General features: G+C 47.1%; 1 protein-coding gene across 4 annotated transcripts in view; it reads right to left on the bottom strand.

Annotated features, from left to right (window-relative positions):
* LOC139555236 (focal adhesion kinase 1-like) overlaps window positions 1-21,103 on the bottom strand; it is a 219,602-nt gene that overhangs the window by 136,661 nt on the left and 61,838 nt on the right. For 2 of the 4 annotated variants that reach the window (XM_071368874.1, XM_071368868.1), the window contains exon 2: window positions 13,253-13,279. The exons of the other annotated variants lie outside the window; for them this stretch is intronic. Coding sequence is in view for 1 of the 2 variants with exons in the window: in XM_071368868.1 (XP_071224969.1) it covers window positions 13,253-13,279 (27 nt within the window). In the remaining variant the exon portion in view is untranslated. The remainder of the gene's footprint in view (window positions 1-13,252; window positions 13,280-21,103) is intronic. 4 annotated transcript variants of the gene reach the window in all.

Here is a 21,103-nt window from a genome sequence, read left to right as displayed (position 1 = left end):
CTCTCTTCTTATCCTCTCCTTCCTCTCGTCTTATCCTCTTCTCCTTCCTCTCTTCATTACCTTCTCCTTCCTCTTCTTATCCCTCACCTTTTCCTCTACCCTTCTGCATTTCCCTCTCCTTTACTCTTCTCCATCTCTTTTCTCCTTCTACCTCTCCTCTCCCCTTCCCCCTATAGATGACTACTGACTGACATATGGCATGCCGAAGCATATGCACAGTGACAATAGGGTGCTTTAAATTCACATGTTGTTTTTTCCATGGGGACAAAGAAAGCCGTTTAAAGTGGGAGTCTGGCTAGTTGTGGAATTGGAATTGACTGCTGTCGGACCCAGCCTCCATTATCAGCAGCTGCTCAAGCAAACTAATCACATCAGCTGTGGGTTCTATGGGCGACGTGTGAAAGGGAGCTGACCCCTGTGTAGTCGTGATACACACAAAAATACACACAGACACACTGTTGCGCATATGAGCAAACGTACAAACAAGGGTTGCAAAATTCTGAGAATTTTCAATAAATTCCCTGGTTTTCCAGAGATCCTGGTTGGATGATTCCGGATTTCCTGTTTATTCCCTCCTGATTCCGAGAATCCTCCAACTGGGACTTCGGGAAAACCAGGGAACATGTTGAATGTTGCCAGAATTTTGCAACCCTAGCACAAACAAGACAAACACCCAAACAAGACAAACACCCAAACAAGACAAACACACAAACAAGACAAACACACAAACGAAGACAAACACCCAAACGAAGACAAACACCCAAACGAAGACAAACACCCAAACGAAGACAAACACCCAAACGAAGACAAAGATCCAAACGAAGACAAACACCCAAACAAGACAAACACCCAAACGAAGACAAACACCCAAACGAAGACAAACACCCAAACGAAGACAAAGATCCAAACGAAGACAAACACCCAAACAAGACAAACACCCAAACGAAGACAAACATCCAAACGCACGCTTGCACACGCACGTGCACACACACACAGCATCCAATAATTCAGAAGCTTGAATCTCATGGTAACGTCCCGGTCATCTGTCACAGACATGTTTCTAAAGGTTACTACTCGTTATGTGGGGAAATGCCACAAGAGGGGGGGGGGGGGGGGGGGGCTTTGGCAAAATTGGAAGTGGTTTACTTCAGGCAGCACAGCACAGCACAGCCCTACCCAACACAACAGTCAGTCAGAGAGGATTAAAGATCAGTGAGAAGCTAAACACTCTACTATTCAAACTGACACAGTGGAAACAAGGAGAGAAGACAGGTAGATGGTGAAGAGGACACCAATGAGAGAAGACAGGTAGATGGTGAAGAGGATACCAAAGAGAGAAGACAGGTAGATGGTGATAAGGATACCAAGGAGATAAGACAGGTAGATGGTGAAGAGGATACCAAGGAGAGAAGACAGGTAGATGGTGAAGAGGATACCAAGGAGAGAAGACAGGTAGATGGTGAAGAGGATACCAAGGAGAGAAGACAGGTAGATGGTGAAGAGGATACCAAGGAGAGAAGACAGGTAGATGGTGAAGAGGATACCAAGGAGAGAAGACAAGTAGATGGTGAAGGGGATACCAAGGAGGGAAGACAGGTAGATGGTGAAGAGGATACCAAGGAGAGAAGACAAGTAGATGGTGAAGAGGATACCAAGGAGAGAAGACAGGTAGATGGTGAAGAGGACACCAAGGAGAGAAGACAGATAGATGGTGAAGAGGATACCAAGGAGAGAAGACAGGTAGATGGTGAAGAGGACACCAAGGAGAGAAGACAAGTAGATGGTGAAGTGGATACCAAGGAGAGAAGACAGGTAGATGGTGAAGTGGATACCAAGGAGAGAAGACAAGTAGATGGTGAAGAGGATATAATGGAGGGAGGAGGAGGAAAGAAAAGAGGAGGAGGAAGAAATAGCAGAATAAAAAAGAGGAGGCGGAAATCAGGGGATGAGTAGTAGTGGAATTGAGGAGGCAGTAGCAGTGATAGTACCTGGAGTACAGCACATGGGAAAGGGGCTGCAGCCGGGTCTGGGCTCCACGGGAGCTAGTCCCTCTGCTCTCTCTCTCCCGGGCCCCACGGCCTGCCAACACCCAGAGGTCTCACAGAAACGCATAGAGGCCAGGGCTTCCACCTTCCACCTTCCCCTACACAACACTAAACACCCCACTGACTAACCAATCAACGTCTACTCCACACTGCCTCTGATCCTCTTCACCTAGGACCAAGTCCGATCCACACAGCCCTAGTTCAGTCCACCCTCTCCCCCAGTCTACTCCACCACTCAAGCCCAGGCCCAGAGTCAGCACTAGGATCTGGAAGGGGGAAGGAGCCCAGAGAAACACATCCAGGACATGCAGAGAGAGGGAGTCCCAGCCAAGCACTGGCCCAGTTTAAGGACTGAAATGGGGACAGGAGGAACAAGGTGGAGATGGATCAACACTGTGTTGTTAAGAAGTTTCCCTTAGGGTTAGGGTTAGAGTTAGGGTTAGGGTTAGAGTTAGGGTTAGGGTTAGAGGAGAAAAGTATTCCACAACAACACAGGAGAGGAGAAAAGTATTCCACAACAACACAGGAGAGGAGAAAAGTATTCCACAACAACACAGGAGAGGAGAAAAGTATTCCACAACAACACAGGAGAGGAGAAAAGTATTCCACAACAACACAGGAGAGGAGAAAAGTATTCCACAACAACACAGGAGAGGAGAAAAGTATTCCACAACAACACAGGAGAGGAGAAAAGTATTCCACAACAACACAGGAGAGGAGAAAAGTATTCCACAACAATGCAGGAGAGGAGAAAAGTATTCCAGAACAACGCAGGAGAGGAGAAAAGTATTCCAGAACAATGCAGGAGAGGAGAAAAGTATTCCACAACAATGCAGGAGAGGAGAAAAGTATTCCAGAACAATGCAGGAGAGGAGAAAAGTATTCCACAACAACACAGGAGAGGAGAAAAGTATTCCACAACAACGCAGGAGAGGAGAAAAGTATTCCACAACAACGCAGGAGAGGAGAAAAGTATTCCACAACAACACAGGAGAGGAGAAAAGTATTCCACAACAATGCAGGAGAGGAGAAAAGTATTCCACAACAACGCAGGAGAGGAGAAAAGTATTCCAGAACAACACAGGAGAGGAGAAAAGTATTCCAGAACAACACAGGAGAGGAGAAAAGTATTCCACAACAACACAGGAGAGGAGAAAAGTATTCCACAACAACACAAGTAACTCCACTTCTCTTGCTCCACTTTGTATACATACCGACAAGAGGCCATTAATATGCTAATCTGAGCCACTCCCCTGCAAATCAACACTGACCCTGGGTCAGCTCTACAACCACACCACAGCACCTACCACCAGAGGAGGCCCTGTGTGTGTACACCAGGATACCCATCCCCAAGCGCCTGGCAACACGCCAAGCACTCCTCCACTCCACCACTCCTCCCCTCTTCTTGTCAGATCCAATAGGAGCGATAGCTAGGGCAGGAGGATCAAGATCGAGGTTTAGAGGAGATTGAGGTTTTGTTTTGTGTTTCTCCATCTGAAAAAAACCCTCCAGGTAAAATCCATCCACATCCCACACAGAGGAGAAAGGAGGAAATGATGAAAGGTTTACTATCACCAACACTCCCTTTTAGGGTTACGCCAACACAGGGAAACAAAAGGCTATAGTTTGCTACAGGGCAAGTGTAGTTGTGTGTGTGTGTGTGTGTGTCTGTGTGTGTGTGTGTGGTGTGTGTGTGTGTGTGTGTGTGTGTGTGTGTGTGGTGTGTGTGAGAGAGATGAGTGAACAAGAGAGGTCAGCCATGACACCAGTACCTCCCTCATACTAGGCCAAGCAGCTTTCCTATAAGACATTGCTTGTACAGTAGTATACTTGACAGGGGAAATTGAATTACTGTGTGTGTGTCCATCACATGCCTGTTTCCCTGTGTCTCTCTGTGGTCTGAATGAGGAGGAACCCCATGCCTGTTTCCCTGTGTCTCTCTGTGGTCTGAATGAGGAGGAACCACATGCCTGTTTCCCTGTGTCTCTCTGTGGTCTGAATGAGGAGGAACCACATGCCTGTTTCCCTGTGTCTCTCTGTGGTCTGAATGAGGAGGAACCCCATGCCTGTTTCCCTGTGTCTCTCTGTGGTCTGAATGAGGAGGAACCACATGCCTGTTTCCCTGTGTCTCTCTGTGGTCTGAATGAGGAGGAACCACATGCCTGTTTCCCTGTGTCTCTCTGTGGTCTGAATGAGGAGGAACCCCATGCCTGTTTCCCTGTGTCTCTCTGTGGTCTGAATGAGGAGGAACCACATGCCTGTTTCCCTGTGTCTCTCTGTGGTCTGAATGAGGAGGAACCACAGGAGATCTGGCAGCATGAAGCCAATCATGGATTTATTACCAGGGATCTCCCTCTCTCTCCCCATCTCACACACAAGCTTTATGCCTGACAAGTCACTCAAAGAGGTAGAGAAATAGGAAAGAAAAAAGAGAAAGAGGGGGTAGAGAGAGTGAGAGAGATAAAGAAGGGAGGTAGAGAGAGGGAGAGAGATAAAGAGGGGGTAGAGAGAGGGAGAGAGATAAAGAGGGGGTAGAGAGAGGGAGAGAGATAAAGAGGGGGTAGAGAGAGGGAGAGAGATAAAGAGGGGGTAGAGAGAGGGAGAGAGATAAAGAGGGGGTAGAGAGAGGGAGAGAGATAAAGAGGGGGTAGAGAGAGGGAGAGAGATAAAGAGGGGGTAGAGGGAGGGAGAGAGATAAAGAGGGGGTAGAGAGAGGGAGAGAGATAAAGAGGGGGTAGAGAGAGGGAGAGAGATAAAGAGGGGGTAGAGAGAGGGAGAGATATAAAGAGGGGGTAGAGAGAGGGAGAGAGATAAAGAGGGGGTAGAGAGAGGGAGAGAGATAAAGAGGGGGTAGAGAGAGGGATAGAGATAAAGAGGGGGTAGAGAGAGGGAGAGAGATAAAGAGGGGGTAGAGAGAGGGAGAGAGATAAAGAGGGGAGGTAGAGAGAGGGAGAGAGATAAAGAGGGGAGGTAGAGAGAGGGAGAGAGATAAAGAGGGGAGGTAGAGAGAGGGAGAGAGATAAAGAGGGGGTATAGAGAGGGAGAGAGATAAAGAGGGGAGGTAGAGAGAGGGAGAGAGATAAAGAGGGGAGGGAGAGAGAGGGAGAGAGATAAAGAGGGGAGGGAGAGAGAGGGAGAGAGATAAAGAGGGGAGGGAGAGAGATAGAGAGGGGAGGTAGAGAGAGGGAGAGAGATAAAGAGGGGAGGCAGAGAGAGGGAGAGAGATAAAGAGGGGAGGCAGAGAGAGGGAGAGAGATAAAGAGGGGAGGTAGAGAGAGGGGGAGGTAGAGAGAGGGAGAGAGATAAAGAGGGGGTAGAGAGAGGGAGAGAGATAAAGAGGGGGTAGAGAGAGGGAGAGAGATAAAGAGGGGAGGTAGAGAGAGGGAGAGAGATAAAGAGGGGGTAGAGAGAGGGAGAGAGATAAAGAGGGGGTAGAGAGAGGGAGAGAGATAAAGAGGGGGTAGAGAGAGGGAGAGAGATAAAGAGGGGGTAGAGAGAGGGAGAGAGATAAAGAGGGGGTAGAGAGAGGGAGAGAGATAAAGAGGGGGTAGAGAGAGGGAGAGAGATAAAGAGGGGGTAGAGAGAGGGAGAGAGATAAAGAGGGGGTAGAGAGAGGGAGAGAGATAAAGAGGGGGTAGAGAGAGGGAGAGAGATAAAGAGGGGGTAGAGAGAGGGAGAGAGATAAAGAGGGGGTAGAGAGAGGGAGAGAGATAAAGAGGGGGTAGAGAGAGGGAGAGAGATAAAGAGGGGGTAGAGAGAGGGAGAGAGATAAAGAGGGGGTAGAGAGAGGGAGAGAGATAAAGAGGGGGTAGAGAGAGGGAGAGAGATAAAGAGGGGGTAGAGAGAGGGAGAGAGATAAAGAGGAGGTAGAGAGAGGGAGAGAGATAAAGAGGAGGGAGAGAGAGGGAGAGAGATAAAGAGGAGGGAGAGAGATAAAGAGGAGGGAGAGAGAGGGAGAGAGATAAAGAGGAGGGAGAGAGAGGGAGAGAGATAAAGAGGAGGTAGAGAGAGGGAGAGAGATAAAGAGGGGGTAGAGAGAGGGAGAGAGATAAAGAGGGGGTAGAGAGAGGGAGAGAGATAAAGAGGGGAGGGAGAGAGATAAAGAGGGGAGGGATAGAGAGGGAGAGAGATAAAGAGGGGAGGTAGAGAGAGGGGGAGAGATAAAGAGGGGAGGCAGAGAGAGGGAGAGAGATAAAGAGGGGAGGCAGAGAGAGGGAGAGAGATAAAGAGGGGAGGCAGAGAGAGGGAGAGAGATAAAGAGGGGAGGCAGAGAGAGGGAGAGAGATAAAGAGGGGAGGTAGAGAGAGGGGGAGGTAGAGAGAGGGAGAGAGATAAAGAGGGGGTAGAGAGAGAGAGAGAGAGAGATAAAGAGGGGAGGTAGAGAGAGGGAGAGAGATAAAGAGGGGGTAGAGAGAGGGAGAGAGATAAAGAGGGGGTATAGAGAGGGAGAGAGATAAAGAGGGGAGGTAGAGAGAGGGAGAGAGATAAAGAGGGGAGGTAGAGAGAGGGAGAGAGATAAAGAGGGGAGGGAGAGAGAGGGAGAGAGATAAAGAGGGGAGGGATAGAGAGGGAGAGAGATAAAGAGGGGAGGTAGAGAGAGGGGGAGAGATAAAGAGGGGAGGCAGAGAGAGGGAGAGAGATAAAGAGGGGAGGCAGAGAGAGGGAGAGAGATAAAGAGGGGAGGCAGAGAGAGGGAGAGAGATAAAGAGGGGAGGCAGAGAGAGGGAGAGAGATAAAGAGGGGAGGTAGAGAGAGGGAGAGAGATAAAGAGGGGAGGCAGAGAGAGGGAGAGAGATAAAGAGGGGAGGTAGAGAGAGGGGGAGGTAGAGAGAGGGAGAGAGATAAAGAGGGGGGAGATAGAGAGAGAGAGAGATAAAGAGGGGGTAGAGAGAGGGAGAGAGATAAAGAGGGGGTAGAGAGAGGGAGAGAGATAAAGAGGGGAGGTAGAGAGAGGGAGAGAGATAAAGAGGGGATAGAGAGAGGGAGAGAGATAAAGAGGGGGTAGAGAGAGGGAGAGAGATAAAGAGGGGGTAGAGAGAGGGAGAGAGATAAAGAGGGGGTAGAGAGAGGGAGAGAGATAAAGAGGGGAGGGAGAGAGAGGGAGAGAGATAAAGAGGGGGTAGAGAGAGGGGGAGAGATAAAGAGGGGGTAGAGAGAGGGAGAGAGATAAAGAGGGGAGGGAGAGAGAGGGAGAGAGATAAAGAGGGGAGGGAGAGAGAGGGAGAGAGATAAAGAGGGGAGGGAGAGAGAGGGAGAGAGATAAAGAGGGGAGGTAGAGAGAGGGGGAGAGAGATAAAGAGGGGAGGTAGAGAGAGGGGGAGAGATAAAGAGGGGAGGCAGAGAGAGGGAGAGAGATAAAGAGGGGAGGCAGAGAGAGGGAGAGAGATAAAGAGGGGAGGCAGAGAGAGGGAGAGAGATAAAGAGGGGAGGTAGAGAGAGGGGGAGGTAGAGAGAGGGAGAGAGATAAAGAGGGGGTAGAGAGAGGGAGAGAGATAGAGAGGGGGTAGAGAGGGGGAGAGAGATAAAGAGGGGAGGTAGAGAGAGGGAGAGAGATAAAGAGGGGGTAGAGAGGGAGAGAGATAAAGAGGGGGTAGAGAGGGGGAGAGAGATAAAGAGGGGGTAGAGAGAGGGAGAGAGATAAAGAGGGGGTAGAGAGAGGGAGAGAGATAAAGAGGGGATAGAGAGAGGGAGAGAGATAAAGAGGGGGTAGAGAGAGGGAGAGAGATAAAGAGGGGGTAGAGAGAGGGAGAGAGATAAAGAGGGGGTAGAGAGAGGGAGAGAGATAAAGAGGGGGTAGAGAGAGGGAGAGAGATAAAGAGGGGGTAGAGAGAGGGAGAGAGATAAAGAGGGGGTAGAGAGAGGGAGAGAGATAAAGAGGAGGTAGAGAGAGGGAGAGAGATAAAGAGGGGGTAGAGAGAGGGAGAGAGATAAAGAGGGGGTAGAGAGAGGGAGAGAGATAAAGAGGGGGTAGAGAGAGGGAGAGAGATAAAGAGGGGGTAGAGAGAGGGGAGAGATAAAGAGGGGGTAGAGAGAGGGAGAGAGATAAAGAGGGGGTAGAGAGAGGGAGAGAGATAAAGAGGGGAGGTAGAGAGAGGGAGAGAGATAAAGAGGGGAGGTAGAGAGAGGGAGAGAGATAAAGAGGGGAGGTAGAGAGAGGGAGAAAGATAAAGAGGGGAGGTAGAGAGAGGGAGAGAGATAAAGAGGGGAGGTAGAGAGAGGGAGAGAGATAAAGAGGGGGTAGAGAGAGGGAGAGAGATAAAGAGGGGAGGTAGAGAGAGGTAGAGAGAGATAAAGAGGGGGTAGAGAGAGATGGAAGGTAGCAAGCGAGAGAGAGAGATGGAAGGTAGCAAGAGAGAGAGAGAGAAAGAAAGAAAGAAAGAGAGATGGAAGGTAGCAAGAGAGAGAGAAAGAGAGAGAGAGAGAGAGAGAGAGATTGAAGGTAGCAAGAGAGAGAGAGAGAGAGAGAGAGAGAGAGAGAGAGAGAGATGGAAGGTAGCAAGAGAGAGAGAGATCAAGAGAGAGAGAGAGAGATGGAAGGTAGCGAGAGAGAGAGACAGAGAAAGAGAGCAATATGTTTGGAACATTGAATCACAATAAAAATCACAGTATCGAATCACTATACATATCGAATCGTGAGAATCGCTTATACATATCACATGGGCACCTATATCATATCATGAGGTCCCTGGCAATCCCCAGCCCTAATCCCTATATAGTGTACTACTTTGGACCACAGCCATAGGGACTATGGTACCTATTTAGAACACAGAATAGGATTTTCATATCCAGCAGACTAGCCAGACACTTTGGTCGCAATCCTTGAGAAAAACACGAATCATTTTGGACTTCTCATGGTCGGTACTAACACAGCAATGATTCCAACGAAAGTTGTTCACCCAAAGTTGAATCTATGAATAATATAGATGGAGAAAAAACCCTGATTCCCTGTGTCGTAGACTACGTTTGATTATATCCCATAGGGCCCTGGTCCAAAGCAGTGTGCTATGAAGGAAATGGGGTGTCATTTGAGAGTCAACCTGTTGTCATGTAAACTAGCACGTGGCACCACAGACTAGCCTGCGTGGCCAAGTTTATTTAGAAGGCAGAGAGTTATGCTGCTGTTTGTTGAATCATTTTCTTCTTACTGAGGAGGAGCCGTGGCTGGCTGCTGCATCTACAATAGGTATTCATGTGGACTGCTGCATCTACAGTAGGTATTCATGTGGACTGCTGCATCTACAATAGGTATTCATGTGGACTGCTGCATCTACAGTAGGTATTCATGTGGACTGCTGCATCTACAGTAGGTATTCATGTGGACTGCTGCATCTACAATAGGTATTCATGTGGACTGCTGCATCTACAGTAGGTATTCATGTGGACTGCTGCATCTACAATAGGTATCCATGTGGACTGCTGCATCTACAATAGGTATTCATGTGGACTGCTGCATCTACAATAGGTATTCATGTGGACTGCTGCATCTACAGTAGGTATTCATGTGGACTGCTGCATCTACAGTAGGTATTCATGTGGACTGCTGCATCTACAGTAGGTATTCATGTGGACTGCTGCATCTACAGTAGGTATTCATGTGGACTGCTGCATCTACAGTAGGTATTCATGTGGACTGCTGCATCTACAGTAGGTATTCATGTGGACTGCTGCATCTACAGTAGGTATTCATGTGGACTGCTGCATCTACAATAGGTATTCATGTGGACTGCTGCATCTACAGTAGGTATTCATGTGGACTGCTGCATCTACAGTAGGTATTCATGTGGACAGCTGCATCTACAGTAGGTATTCATGTGGACTGCTGCATCTACAATAGGTATTCATGTGGACTGCTGCATCTACAGTAGGTATTCATGTGGACTGCTGCATCTACAATAGGTATTCATGTGGACTGCTGCAGCATTCCAAATAGCACTCTGTTAGCTACATAGTGCACTATGTAGGGAATAGGGCGTCATTTGGAATGCACAGCGGAGCAGGGGAATCGAGGGGGGACAGATCCCCCAGAAACAGCCGTGGCAGACACACAAAGGGGGCTATGACTGCACCCCATGGAGAGGGAGAGGTGCTCCTCCCGTTCAGCAATTCAAAGGGTGACATCCGGCCCTCTGTTCCCAAACACAAAAGCCTCTCACTATCCCCTCCTCCTTGATTCCTATTCCCATAGCAGGAGCCCAGGCTGGGACATGTGTTACCAATACACACAGACACCAGATTGGAAGAACTGGGTGAGAAGTAGGCATATGCAACCATGCACACACAGAGACACACACACACAGACGCAGAAACACACACACACAGAGACACACACACACACACACACACAGAGACACACACACACACACACACAGAGACACACACACACACACACAGACGCAGAAACACACATGGTCGTATGGTTCAGTGCAGCATGCAGTCATCAGCTGAATATGTCTCGTCTGCTGGTCCTGGTTCTGGTAGTTAAGACAGACGTACTGTTAGGGTCTCTAAGACCATGGTTCCACGGTTACTAAATCAACTCAAAGGATGTGGATTAGAATGACAAATTACTTGTATAACTAGGGAGGAAAAACTGTCAACAACAACAGAATATGGGCACGCACACACCGACGCGCACGCACGCACGCACGCACGCACGCACGCACGCACACACACACAAATAAGCAGCACGTGTATGTGGTCTGTAAAGGTCTTTATTGTCATTGAAAAGCTTTGAGTGGGACACTAACACACTGAGTCTAAATCCAGGACAGATCATCATGTTTTAGTGACACTAACTAACACACTGAGTCTGAATCCAGGACAGATCATCATGTTTTAGTGTCACTAACTAACACACTGAGTCTGAATCCAGGACAGATCATCATGTTTTAGTGTCACTAACTAACACACTGAGTCTGAATCCAGGACAGATCATCATGTTTTAGTGTCACTAACTAACACACTGAGTCTGAATCCAGGACAGATCATCATGTTTTAGTGTCACTAACTAACACACTGAGTCTGAATCCAGGACAGATCATCATGTTTTAGTGACACTAACTAACACACTGAGTCTGAATCCAGGACAGATCATCATGTTTTAGTGTCACTAACTAACACACTGAGTCTGAATCCAGGACAGATCATAATTAGGATTCCCTTGATGACCTTGGTGATGATTGCAATTTGTCTACCTTGTTAAAGAGGGCTTGAGCCATAAACATCAGTGCAGTGACCACCTCATTATTCTAACCACCATCAGACCTGGGATGAGGAGAGACGGATGGTTATTTAGTCTAAACATCAGACCTGGGATGAGGAGAGACGGATGGTTATTTAGTCTAAACATCAGACCTGGGATGAGGAGAGACGGATGGTTATTTAGTCTAAACATCAAGCCTGGGATGAGGAGAGACAGAGGGTTATTTAGTCTCTCTCTCTCTCTCATTTCTTTTCATTGAGTTGGCCTACTTCGTCACTCTCCATTATTTCTGCAAGTGGTTAAGGAGGGCAGGGGACACAAAATGGACGTGTGTGTGTGTGTGACTAGGTGTGTAGAGGCAGCAGAGAATTGTCCTTGAGGAGATATTAAGTGTAGAATGAGGTGATAAAATATCCAGCTACATAAATTTACATTAAATGTTAGGCCGATATAAAATAATGTCAGGTTTATGGTCGTGGCTGAGGATAAGGTCCCCGGCAAGCATATAAATCAAGTTGAAGCCATAAAATAATCAAATCACCATTCACCTCAATGGCTTTAAACACTATTATATCTGGCCAGTGGGTATACAGTTCATCCAAGGCCTCTCCCTCACAGCCTGAGCTTAAAGGGAATAGTTCCCTCAAAACTATATTTTACTATTTGGTTCATTAGTCCACTGTTAATACACAGTAATCCCCCAAAACATTCATGTCAGCAGTCAGGGTTTCAAGACAGAGCCGTTCTGAATGAACTACCCCTTGAAGAACAGTCCAGCATCGAGACAAAGTATCACCACTAGTTTGAGTAGAATGTCCTTACAGTGAGCACACACACTGAAAACAATGGAAAATATACTTTGATGCCGCACTCTCTCTCTTTACAATCTACTGTACAAATCAAAGGGACTGAGATGATTCAGAGACTGTAGTGAGCTGCAGAGAAAACACACAGCTAACAAAAGTTCAGTATGAGGCAACATGGAGAGAATGGCATTTTGAATAGTGTTTGTGCATCCTAGATGGTAGATAGTGCAGCGATAGCTCTTCAGCGACTAGAGGTTCATTAACTCCCTGAAATAGGCCTGTCTTGTCTAATGAATGACTCAAATACGCACACACATTGAAATGTCATTTGGGTTTAGTCATTCCGCTGCTGTAAAGTCATTCCGCTGCTGTAAAGTCGTGTTCCCAGTGACCATCATCCAACAGACACAAGCACACACCCCTTCAGTCTAATAACCCTTTCCTATATCATCTAAAGAAATATGATTTTTACACTCTGAACACAGACACCCTCGGTGGAGGGGATTCATATTATTATTATTGGAGTGCACTTTGAGGATGAAAGAGAAGCCTACATCCTCTTGGGAGTAGGTGGTTGTGTCCTTCATCTGAGTTGGTTTTGGTAAATGACATTCAGGTGACTGATTTATCTTGGAGACTTCTATTCAGCTGAAGAGCACAACTATGAATCAAACCTGCCTTCAAGGATAATCTGACAGAAGCGAATAAGAGAACTTCACAGCATGTAAGATCTCCTGTAGTTCACAGCATATAAGATCTCTTGTAGTTCACAGCATATAAGAGATCTTGTAGTTCACAGCATATAAGATCTCTTGTAGTTCACAGCATATAAGATCTCTTGTAGTTCACAGCATGTAAGATCTCCTGTAGTTCACAGCATATAAGATCTCTTGTAGTTCACAGCATATAAGATCTCTTGTAGTTCACAGCATATAAGATCTCTTGTAGTTCACAGCATATAAGATATCTTGTAGTTCACAGCATATACGATCTCCTGTAGTTCACAGCATATAAGATCTCCTGTAGTTCACAGCATATAAGATCTCTTGTAGTTCACAGCATATAAGATCTCTTGTAGTTCACAGCATATAAGATCTCCTGTAGTTCACAGCATATAAGATCTCTTGGAGTTCACAGCATATAAGATCTCCTGTAGTTCACAGCATATAAGATCTATTGTAGTTCTGAAGGACACTCACCTGTGTAGTAGGAAATTCTGGAAATATCTGCAAAAGAAAGAGACAAAAGGGAAGTGAGTTGGTTTGATCTATCACTGATCTGTCACTTCAGCACATTGGGCTCAGTGGGGACAAGGAAGCACTGGGTTTACTGGGTCAATGCCTGGCCCAGAGGCTCCAACCCAACCCATGGTCACAGAGTGCCCCCTAGCTGTCTGGGGGCTGAAGCTCTGTGGCTGTGTCCCAAATTGCAACCTATTCCCAAGTAGGGCACGACCTTTGACCCATAGGGGCCAGGGCTGGCACAGAGGGGAAGCCCTATGATGACACCATGATCTGTCAGTGTCACAGTTCACAGTCAACCGGATGGCAGGGTAACATCCAGAAGAACTTTTAAGTCCCCTGGGGTTAGGTTTCTGAGTGCTAAGTGGTACTTGGGCCACAAACAGACAGGATGGACGGACAGACAGACGGATGTGGTTTTAGTCTCTCAGATTTGGCCCCAACAGACAGGATGGATGGACAAACAGACAGGATGTCGTTTTAGTCTCTCAGATTTGGCCCCAACAGACAGGATGGATGGACAAACAGACAGGATGTGGTTTTAGTCTCTCAGGTTTGGCCACAAACAGACAGGATGGACGGACAGACAGACGGATGTGGTTTTAGTCTCTCAGGTTTGGCCACAAACAGACAGGATGGACGAACAAACAGACGGATGTGGTTTTAGTCCCTCAGGTTTGTGTACTCCGAGCATGCGCTGACCAACTGGCAAGTGTCTTCACTGATATAGTCAACCTCTCGCTGTCGGAGTCTGTAATACCAACATGTTTCAAGCAGACCACCATAGTCCCTGTGCCCAAGAACACTAAAGTAACCTGCCTAAATGACGATCCGTAGCACTCACATCTGTAGCCATGAAATGCTTTGAAAGGCTGGTCATGGCTCACATCAACACCATTATCGCAGAAACCCTATACACACTCCAATTTGCATACCACACCAACAGAGCCACAGATGATGCAATCTCTATTGCACTCCACACTGCCCTTTCCTACCTTGACAAAAGAAACACCTATGTGAGAATGCTACTCATTGCTTACAGCTCAGCGTTCAACACCATAGTGTCCTCAAAACTCCTCAATAAGCTAAGGACCCTGGGACTAAACACCTCCCTCTGCAACTGGATCCTGGACTTCCTGATGGGCCACCCCCAGGTGGTAAGGGTAGGCAACAACACATCTGCCATGCTGATCCTCAACACAGAGGCCCCTCAGGGGTGCGTGCTCAGTCCCCTCCTGTACTCCCTGTTTACTCATGACTGCATGGCCAGGCACGACTCCAACACCTTCATTAAGTTTGCCGATGACACAACAGTGGTAGGCCTGATCACCAACAACGATGAGACAGCCTATAGGGAGGAGACCCTGTGGTGCCAGGACAACAACCTCTCCCTCAACGTGATCAAGACAAAAGGAGATGATTGTGGACTACAGGAAAAGGAGGACCGAGCACGCCCCATTCTCATCGACGGGGCTGTAGTGGAACAGGTTGAGAGCTTCAAGTTCCTTGGCGTCCACATCACCAACAACTAACATGGTCCAAGCACACCAAGACAATCGTGAAGAGGGCACAACAAAACCTATTCCCCCTCAGGAGACTGAAAAGATTTGGTATGGGTCCTCAGATCCTCAAAAGGTTTTACAGCTGCACCATCGAGAGCATCCTGACGGGTTGCATCACTGCCTGGTACGGCAACTGCTCGGCCTTCATCCGCAAGGCACTACAGAGGGTAGTGCGTACGGCCCAGTACATCACTGTGGCCAAGCTTCCTGCCATCCAGGACCTCTATACCAGGCGGGGTCAGAGTAAGGTCCTAAAAATTGTCAAAGACTCCAGCCGCCTTAGTCATAGACTGTTCTCTCTGCTACCACAAGGCAAGCTGTACCGGAGCGCCAAGTCTAGGTCCAAGAGGCTTCTAAACAGCTTCTACCTCCAAGCCATAAGCTAATCAAATGGCTACCCAGACTATTTGCACCACCCTCCACACTGCTGTTACTCTCTGTTATTATCTATGCATAGCCACTTTAATAACCCTACCTGCATGTACATAATTACCTCGACACCGGTGCCCCCGCACATTGACTCTGTACTGACAAATAAAATTTGATTTGATTTTTGCCACAAACAGACAGGATGGACGGACAGACAGGATGGACGGATGTGGTTTTAATCTCTCAGGTTTGGAAATAGACAGACAGGATGGACGGATATGGTTTTAATCTCTCAGGTTTGGAACTAGACAGACAGGCTGGACGGATGTGGTTTTAATCTCTCAGGTTTGGAACTAGACAGACAGGCTGGACGGATGTGGTTTTAATCTCTCAGGTTTGGAACTAGACAGACAGGCTGGACGGATGTGGTTTTAATCTCTCAGGTTTGGAAATAGACAGACAGGATGGACGGATATGGTTTTAATCTCTCAGGTTTGGAAATAGACAAACAGGATGGACGGATGTGGTTTTAATCTCTCAGGTTTGGAAATAGACAAACAGGATGGACGGATGTGGTTTTAATCTCTCAGGTTTGGAAATAGACAGACAGGATGGACGGATGTGGTTTTAATCTCTCAGGTTTGGAAATAGACAGACAGGATGGACGGATGTGGTTTTAATCTCTCAGGTTTGGAAATAGACAAACAGGCTGGACGGATGTGGTTTTAGCCTCTCAGGTTTCAGAACAAGGTTAATCAATTGTCAAGAGTACAGCCAGAATACAATGACAATAATGGGCCATAGGATAGGCACGCACTTCCTGTGTGTGTGTGTGTGTGTGTGTGTGTGTGTGTGTGTGTGTGTGTGTGTGTGTGTGTGTGTGTGTGTGTGTGTGTGTGTGTGTGTGTGTGTGTGTGTGTGTGTGTGTGTGTGTGTCGGTGTCATGCATGCAGAGCATTATCACATCATCTAGCCTTACAGTACATATCAGTACTTCTATCATAGCTAACCTACTAGGATTGAGCCAATATATGATTAAATCTAATACCGTGCAAGATGATGTATTGTGGAAGACTATACTATTTGAACTTTACAAATTAAAACTGTGCAGTTTTATCAGTTAGGCTGTATTAATGTACAGGCCGTATTCATGTGCAGTATTCATGTACAGCTGTATTGATGTACAGGCTGTATTCATGTACAGGCTGTATTAATACGTTGAAAATGAAGTCTAAATGAATGAAGTAAGCCTTGTTTTTTCGCCATACTAAGATTATTTAAATAGAATGTGACTTTAATACTGTAAATAAGCAAAACAAAGCGCAGTCTGGAATGATCTAGTTTTTAAACGCATTAAAACGACTATATTGGATATCGCAATATTTTAAGTAGTATATCGTAGAAGAGATCTTCCCAAAAATCGCACAACCCTAACCTACTAGCTGACAAGGTAAAACTCTGTCGTTCTGCCCCTCCACACCTCTCTGATTCAGAGGGGTTGGGTTAAATGTGGAAAACACATTTCAGTTGAATACATTCAGTTGTACAACTGACTAGGTTTCCCCCTTTCCCTTTCCTTTCCTCTACTACAATTGCACATGTTTACATCAAAACTATCCATTTCCCTATTAGATACACAAATCATATGGAATATCAACACAGTCAATGAAGTTGAAATAAATTGAACCTGACAGGCACAAACTACAGGTGGGGATGCAGGCTAAGGCAATCAAACTGAAGTGGGGAAATGTGTCTACAAGAATCAATATTGAGTTGAAATCCGCTCTGCTTGTAATTAGGTCAAACTCATTTTAGCGCCTCGACTAGAGCATAATCATAATTTGTACTGTGTGTCGATTCCAAAGTGACTATAGCCAAACACATAAAAAACAGCAAAGCTATGGCATTTGAGCAGCACAGGAACACAAGCATCCATGACACCACAACTGCTGTGAAGAACGAGAACACACGTTGTACAGAGAGAGTTGAGTCTCAGCCTTCAGAACACACGTTGTACAGAGAGAGTTGAGTCTCAGCCTTCCGAACACACGTTGTACAGAGAGGGTTGAGTCTCAGCCTTCAGAACACATGTTGTACAGAGAGAGTTGAGTCTCAGCCTTCAGAACACATGTTGTACAGAGAGAGTTGAGTCTCAGCATTCAGAACACACGTTGTACAGAGAGAGTTGAGTCTCAGCCTTCAGAACACACGTTGCACAGAGAGAGTTGAGTCTCAGCCTTCAGAACACACGTTGCACAGAGAGAGTTGAGTCTCAGCCTTCAGAACACACGTTGCACAGAGAGAGTTGAGTCTCAGCCTTCAGAACACACGTTGTACAGAGAGAGTTGAGTCTCAGCCTTCAGAACACACGTTGCACAGAGAGAGTTGAGTCTCAGCCTTCAGAACACACGTTGCACAGAGAGAGTTGAGTCTCAGCCTTCAGAACACACGTTGCACAGAGAGAGTTGAGTCTCAGCCTTCAGAACACACGTTGCCCAGAGAGAGTTGAGTCTCAGCCTTCAGAACACACGTTGCACAGAGAGAGTTGAGTCTCAGCCTTCAGAACACACGTTGCACAGAGAGAGTTGAGTCTCAGCCTTCAGAACACACGTTGCCCAGAGAGAGTTGAGTCTCAGCCTTCAGAACACATGTTGTACAGAGAGAGTTGAGTCTCAGCCTTCAGAACACACGTTGCACAGAGAGAGTTGAGTCTCAGCCTTCAGAACACATGTTGCAGAGAGAGAGTTGAGTCTCAGCCTTCAGAACACATGTTGCAGAGAGAGAGTTGAGTCTCAGCCTTCAGAACACATGTTGCAGAGAGAGAGTTGAGTCTCAGCCTTCAGAACACACGTTGCAGAGAGAGAGTTGAGTCTCAGCCTTCAGAACACACGTTGCACAGAGAGAGTTGAGTCTCAGCCTTCAGAACACACGTTGCACAGAGAGAGTTGAGTCTCAGCCTTCAGAACACACGTTGTACAGAGAGGGTTGAGTCTCAGCCTTCAGAACACACGTTGCAGAGAGAGTTGAGTCTCAGCCTTCAGAACATACGTTGCAGAGAGAGTTGAGTCTCAGCCTTCAGAACACACGTTGTCCAGAGAGAGTTGAGTCTCAGCCTTCAGAACACACGTTGTCCAGAGAGAGTTGAGTCTCAGCCTTCAGAACACACGTTGTACAGAGAGAGTTGAGTCTCAGCCTTCAGAACACACGTTGTCCAGAGAGAGTTGAGTCTCAGCCTTCAGAACACACATTGCACAGAGAGAGTTGAGTCTCAGCCTTCAGTACACACGTTGCCCAGAGAGTTGAGTCTCAGCCTTCAGAACATACGTTGTCCAGAGAGAGTTGAGTCTCAGCCTTCAGAACACACGTTGCAGAGAGAGTTGAGTCTCAGCCTCCAGAGAGAGTTGAGTCTCAGCCTTCAGAACACACGTTGTACAGAGAGAGTTGAGTCTCAGCCTTCAGAACACACGTTGTACAGAGAGAGTTGAGTCTCAGCCTTCAGAACACACGTTGCACAGAGAGAGTTGAGTCTCAGCCTTCAGAACACACGTTGTACAGAGAGAGTTGAGTCTCAGCCTTCAGAACACACGTTGCAGAGAGAGTTGAGTCTCAGCCTTCAGAACACACGTTGTCCAGAGAGAGTTGAGTCTCAGCCTTCAGAACACACATTGCACAGAGAGTTGAGTCTCAGCCTTCAGAACACACGTTGCAGAGAGAGTTGAGTCTCAGCCTTCAGAACATACGTTGTCCAGAGAGAGTTGAGTCTCCGCCTTCAGAACACACATTGCACAGAGAGAGTTGAGTCTCAGCCTTCAGTACACACGTTGCCCAGAGAGTTGAGTCTCAGCCTTCAGAACACACATTGCACAGAGAGTTGAGTCTCAGCCTTCAGAACACGTTGCACAGAGAGAGTTGAGTCTCAGCCTTCAGAACACACGTTGTACAGAGAGAGTTGAGTCTCAGCCTTCAGAACATACGTTGCCCAGAGAGAGTTGAGTCTCAGCCTTCAGAACACACGTTGCCCAGAGAGAGTTGAGTCTCAGCATTCAGAACACACGTTGCACAGAGAGAGTTGAGTCTCAGCATTCAGAACACACGTTGCACAGAGAGAGTTGAGTCTCAGCATTCAGAACACATGTTGTACAGAGAGAGTTGAGTCTCAGCCTTCAGAACATACGTTTCCCAGAGAGAGTTGAGTCTCAGCCTTCAGAACACATGTTGCACAGAGAGAGTTGAGTCTCAGCCTTCAGAACACACGTTGTCCAGAGAGAGTTGAGTCTCAGCCTTCAGAACACACGTTGTACAGAGAGAGTTGAGTCTCAGCCTTCAGAACACACGTTGCAGAGAGAGTTGAGTCTCAGCCTTCAGAACACACGTTGTCCAGAAAGAGTTGAGTCTCAGCCTTCAGAACACATGTTGCACAGAGAGAGTTGAGTCTCAGCCTTCAGAACACATGTTGCCCAGAGAGAGTTGAGTCTCAGCCTTCAGAACACATGTTGCACAGAGAGAGTTGAGTCTCAGCCTTCAGAACACACGTTGTCCAGAGAGAGTTGAGTCTCAGCCTTCAGACAGAGAGAGTTGAGTCTCAGCCTTCAGAACACACGTTGCCCAGAGAGTTGAGTCTCAGCCTTCAGAACACACGTTGTACAGAGAGAGTTGAGTCTCAGCCTTCAGAACATACGTTGCCCAGAGAGAGTTGAGTCTCAGCCTTCAGAACACACGTTGTCCAGAGAGAGTTGAGTCTCAGCCTTCAGAACACACGTTGTACAGAGAGAGTTGAGTCTCAGCCTTCAGAACACACGTTGCCCAGAGAATTGAGTCTCAGCCTTCAGAACACACGTTGTACAGAGAGAGTTGAGTCTCAGCCTTCAGAACATACGTTGCCCAGAGAGAGTTGAGTATCAGCCTTCAGAACACACGTTGTCCAGAGAGAGTTGAGTCTCAGCCTTCAGAACACATGTTGCACAGAGAGAGTTGAGTCTCAGCCTTCAGAACACATGTTGCCCAGAGAGAGTTGAGTCTCAGCTGAATAGTGTGGTCTCAGTAATGATAGGTCAGTGGTAGAACAACATGTGAATTAATAGGAGAGGAGAAGTGGCAGAGAGAGAGAGAGAGAGACTCACATCACAGTGGCCTTGTCCCAAATGGCATCTTATTGCCTAGTATATGGTGCACTACTTTTTACCAAAGCCCTATGGGCCTTGATCAAAAGTAGCGCACTTTGTAGGGAATAGGGTGACATTTGATGAGAGCCGAGTCCAAAGAACGTAGATGGACACCACCAGCCATACAACTCAACAATATGGCAATCAAGACGCTACAGAACAATTATCAACAATGACAAGCATCCCATATCATCCTTCTGCAGTTGGTTTCATATCAAGATGGGTCCCATGATCCATCATTTGAACGTTATTACATTGACTTGAGATGTGTAGGAGGTGTACGTCTCTCAGCCTATAACCAGATCAACTGGGGATATATTACTTGTAAGGGTGTCGGTCTATAGGTCGTTTTAATTAGATTTCTGAGGAGCTTGAGGCCCAGAATTAACCATGTGCCCTCTCTAAAGTGTCTGAACTTATTAAGTTATGAGTGTAGGGTTGGTAAAGAAAATCTAAGTCCCTTAATAATCCATATATCCAAGCGCCAGTAGATTAAATCACCATGTGAAAGGCAGGGTGAGACGTCTGGATTGACTGTCCATCCAGGGTTTAATGGATTAGACTGGCTAACTGGCTGTCTCTGTGTGTCTGTCCATTCGCCCAGTGTCTTTAATAGACTAACATCACAAAGGTGCACATGGTCCTTTCTCTGACGCTGGATCACCAACTAGATAGCATTACTAGCCTCTACTGCTGGCCTAGGAGACAGGCTAGCT

The sequence above is a fragment of the Salvelinus alpinus genome, chromosome 26, assembly GCF_045679555.1.
Source record: "Salvelinus alpinus chromosome 26, SLU_Salpinus.1, whole genome shotgun sequence".
NCBI lineage: Eukaryota > Metazoa > Chordata > Actinopteri > Salmoniformes > Salmonidae > Salvelinus > Salvelinus alpinus.
Note: the sequence above shows the minus strand (reverse complement) of the source record. Positions and strands in the feature narration are given on the sequence as shown.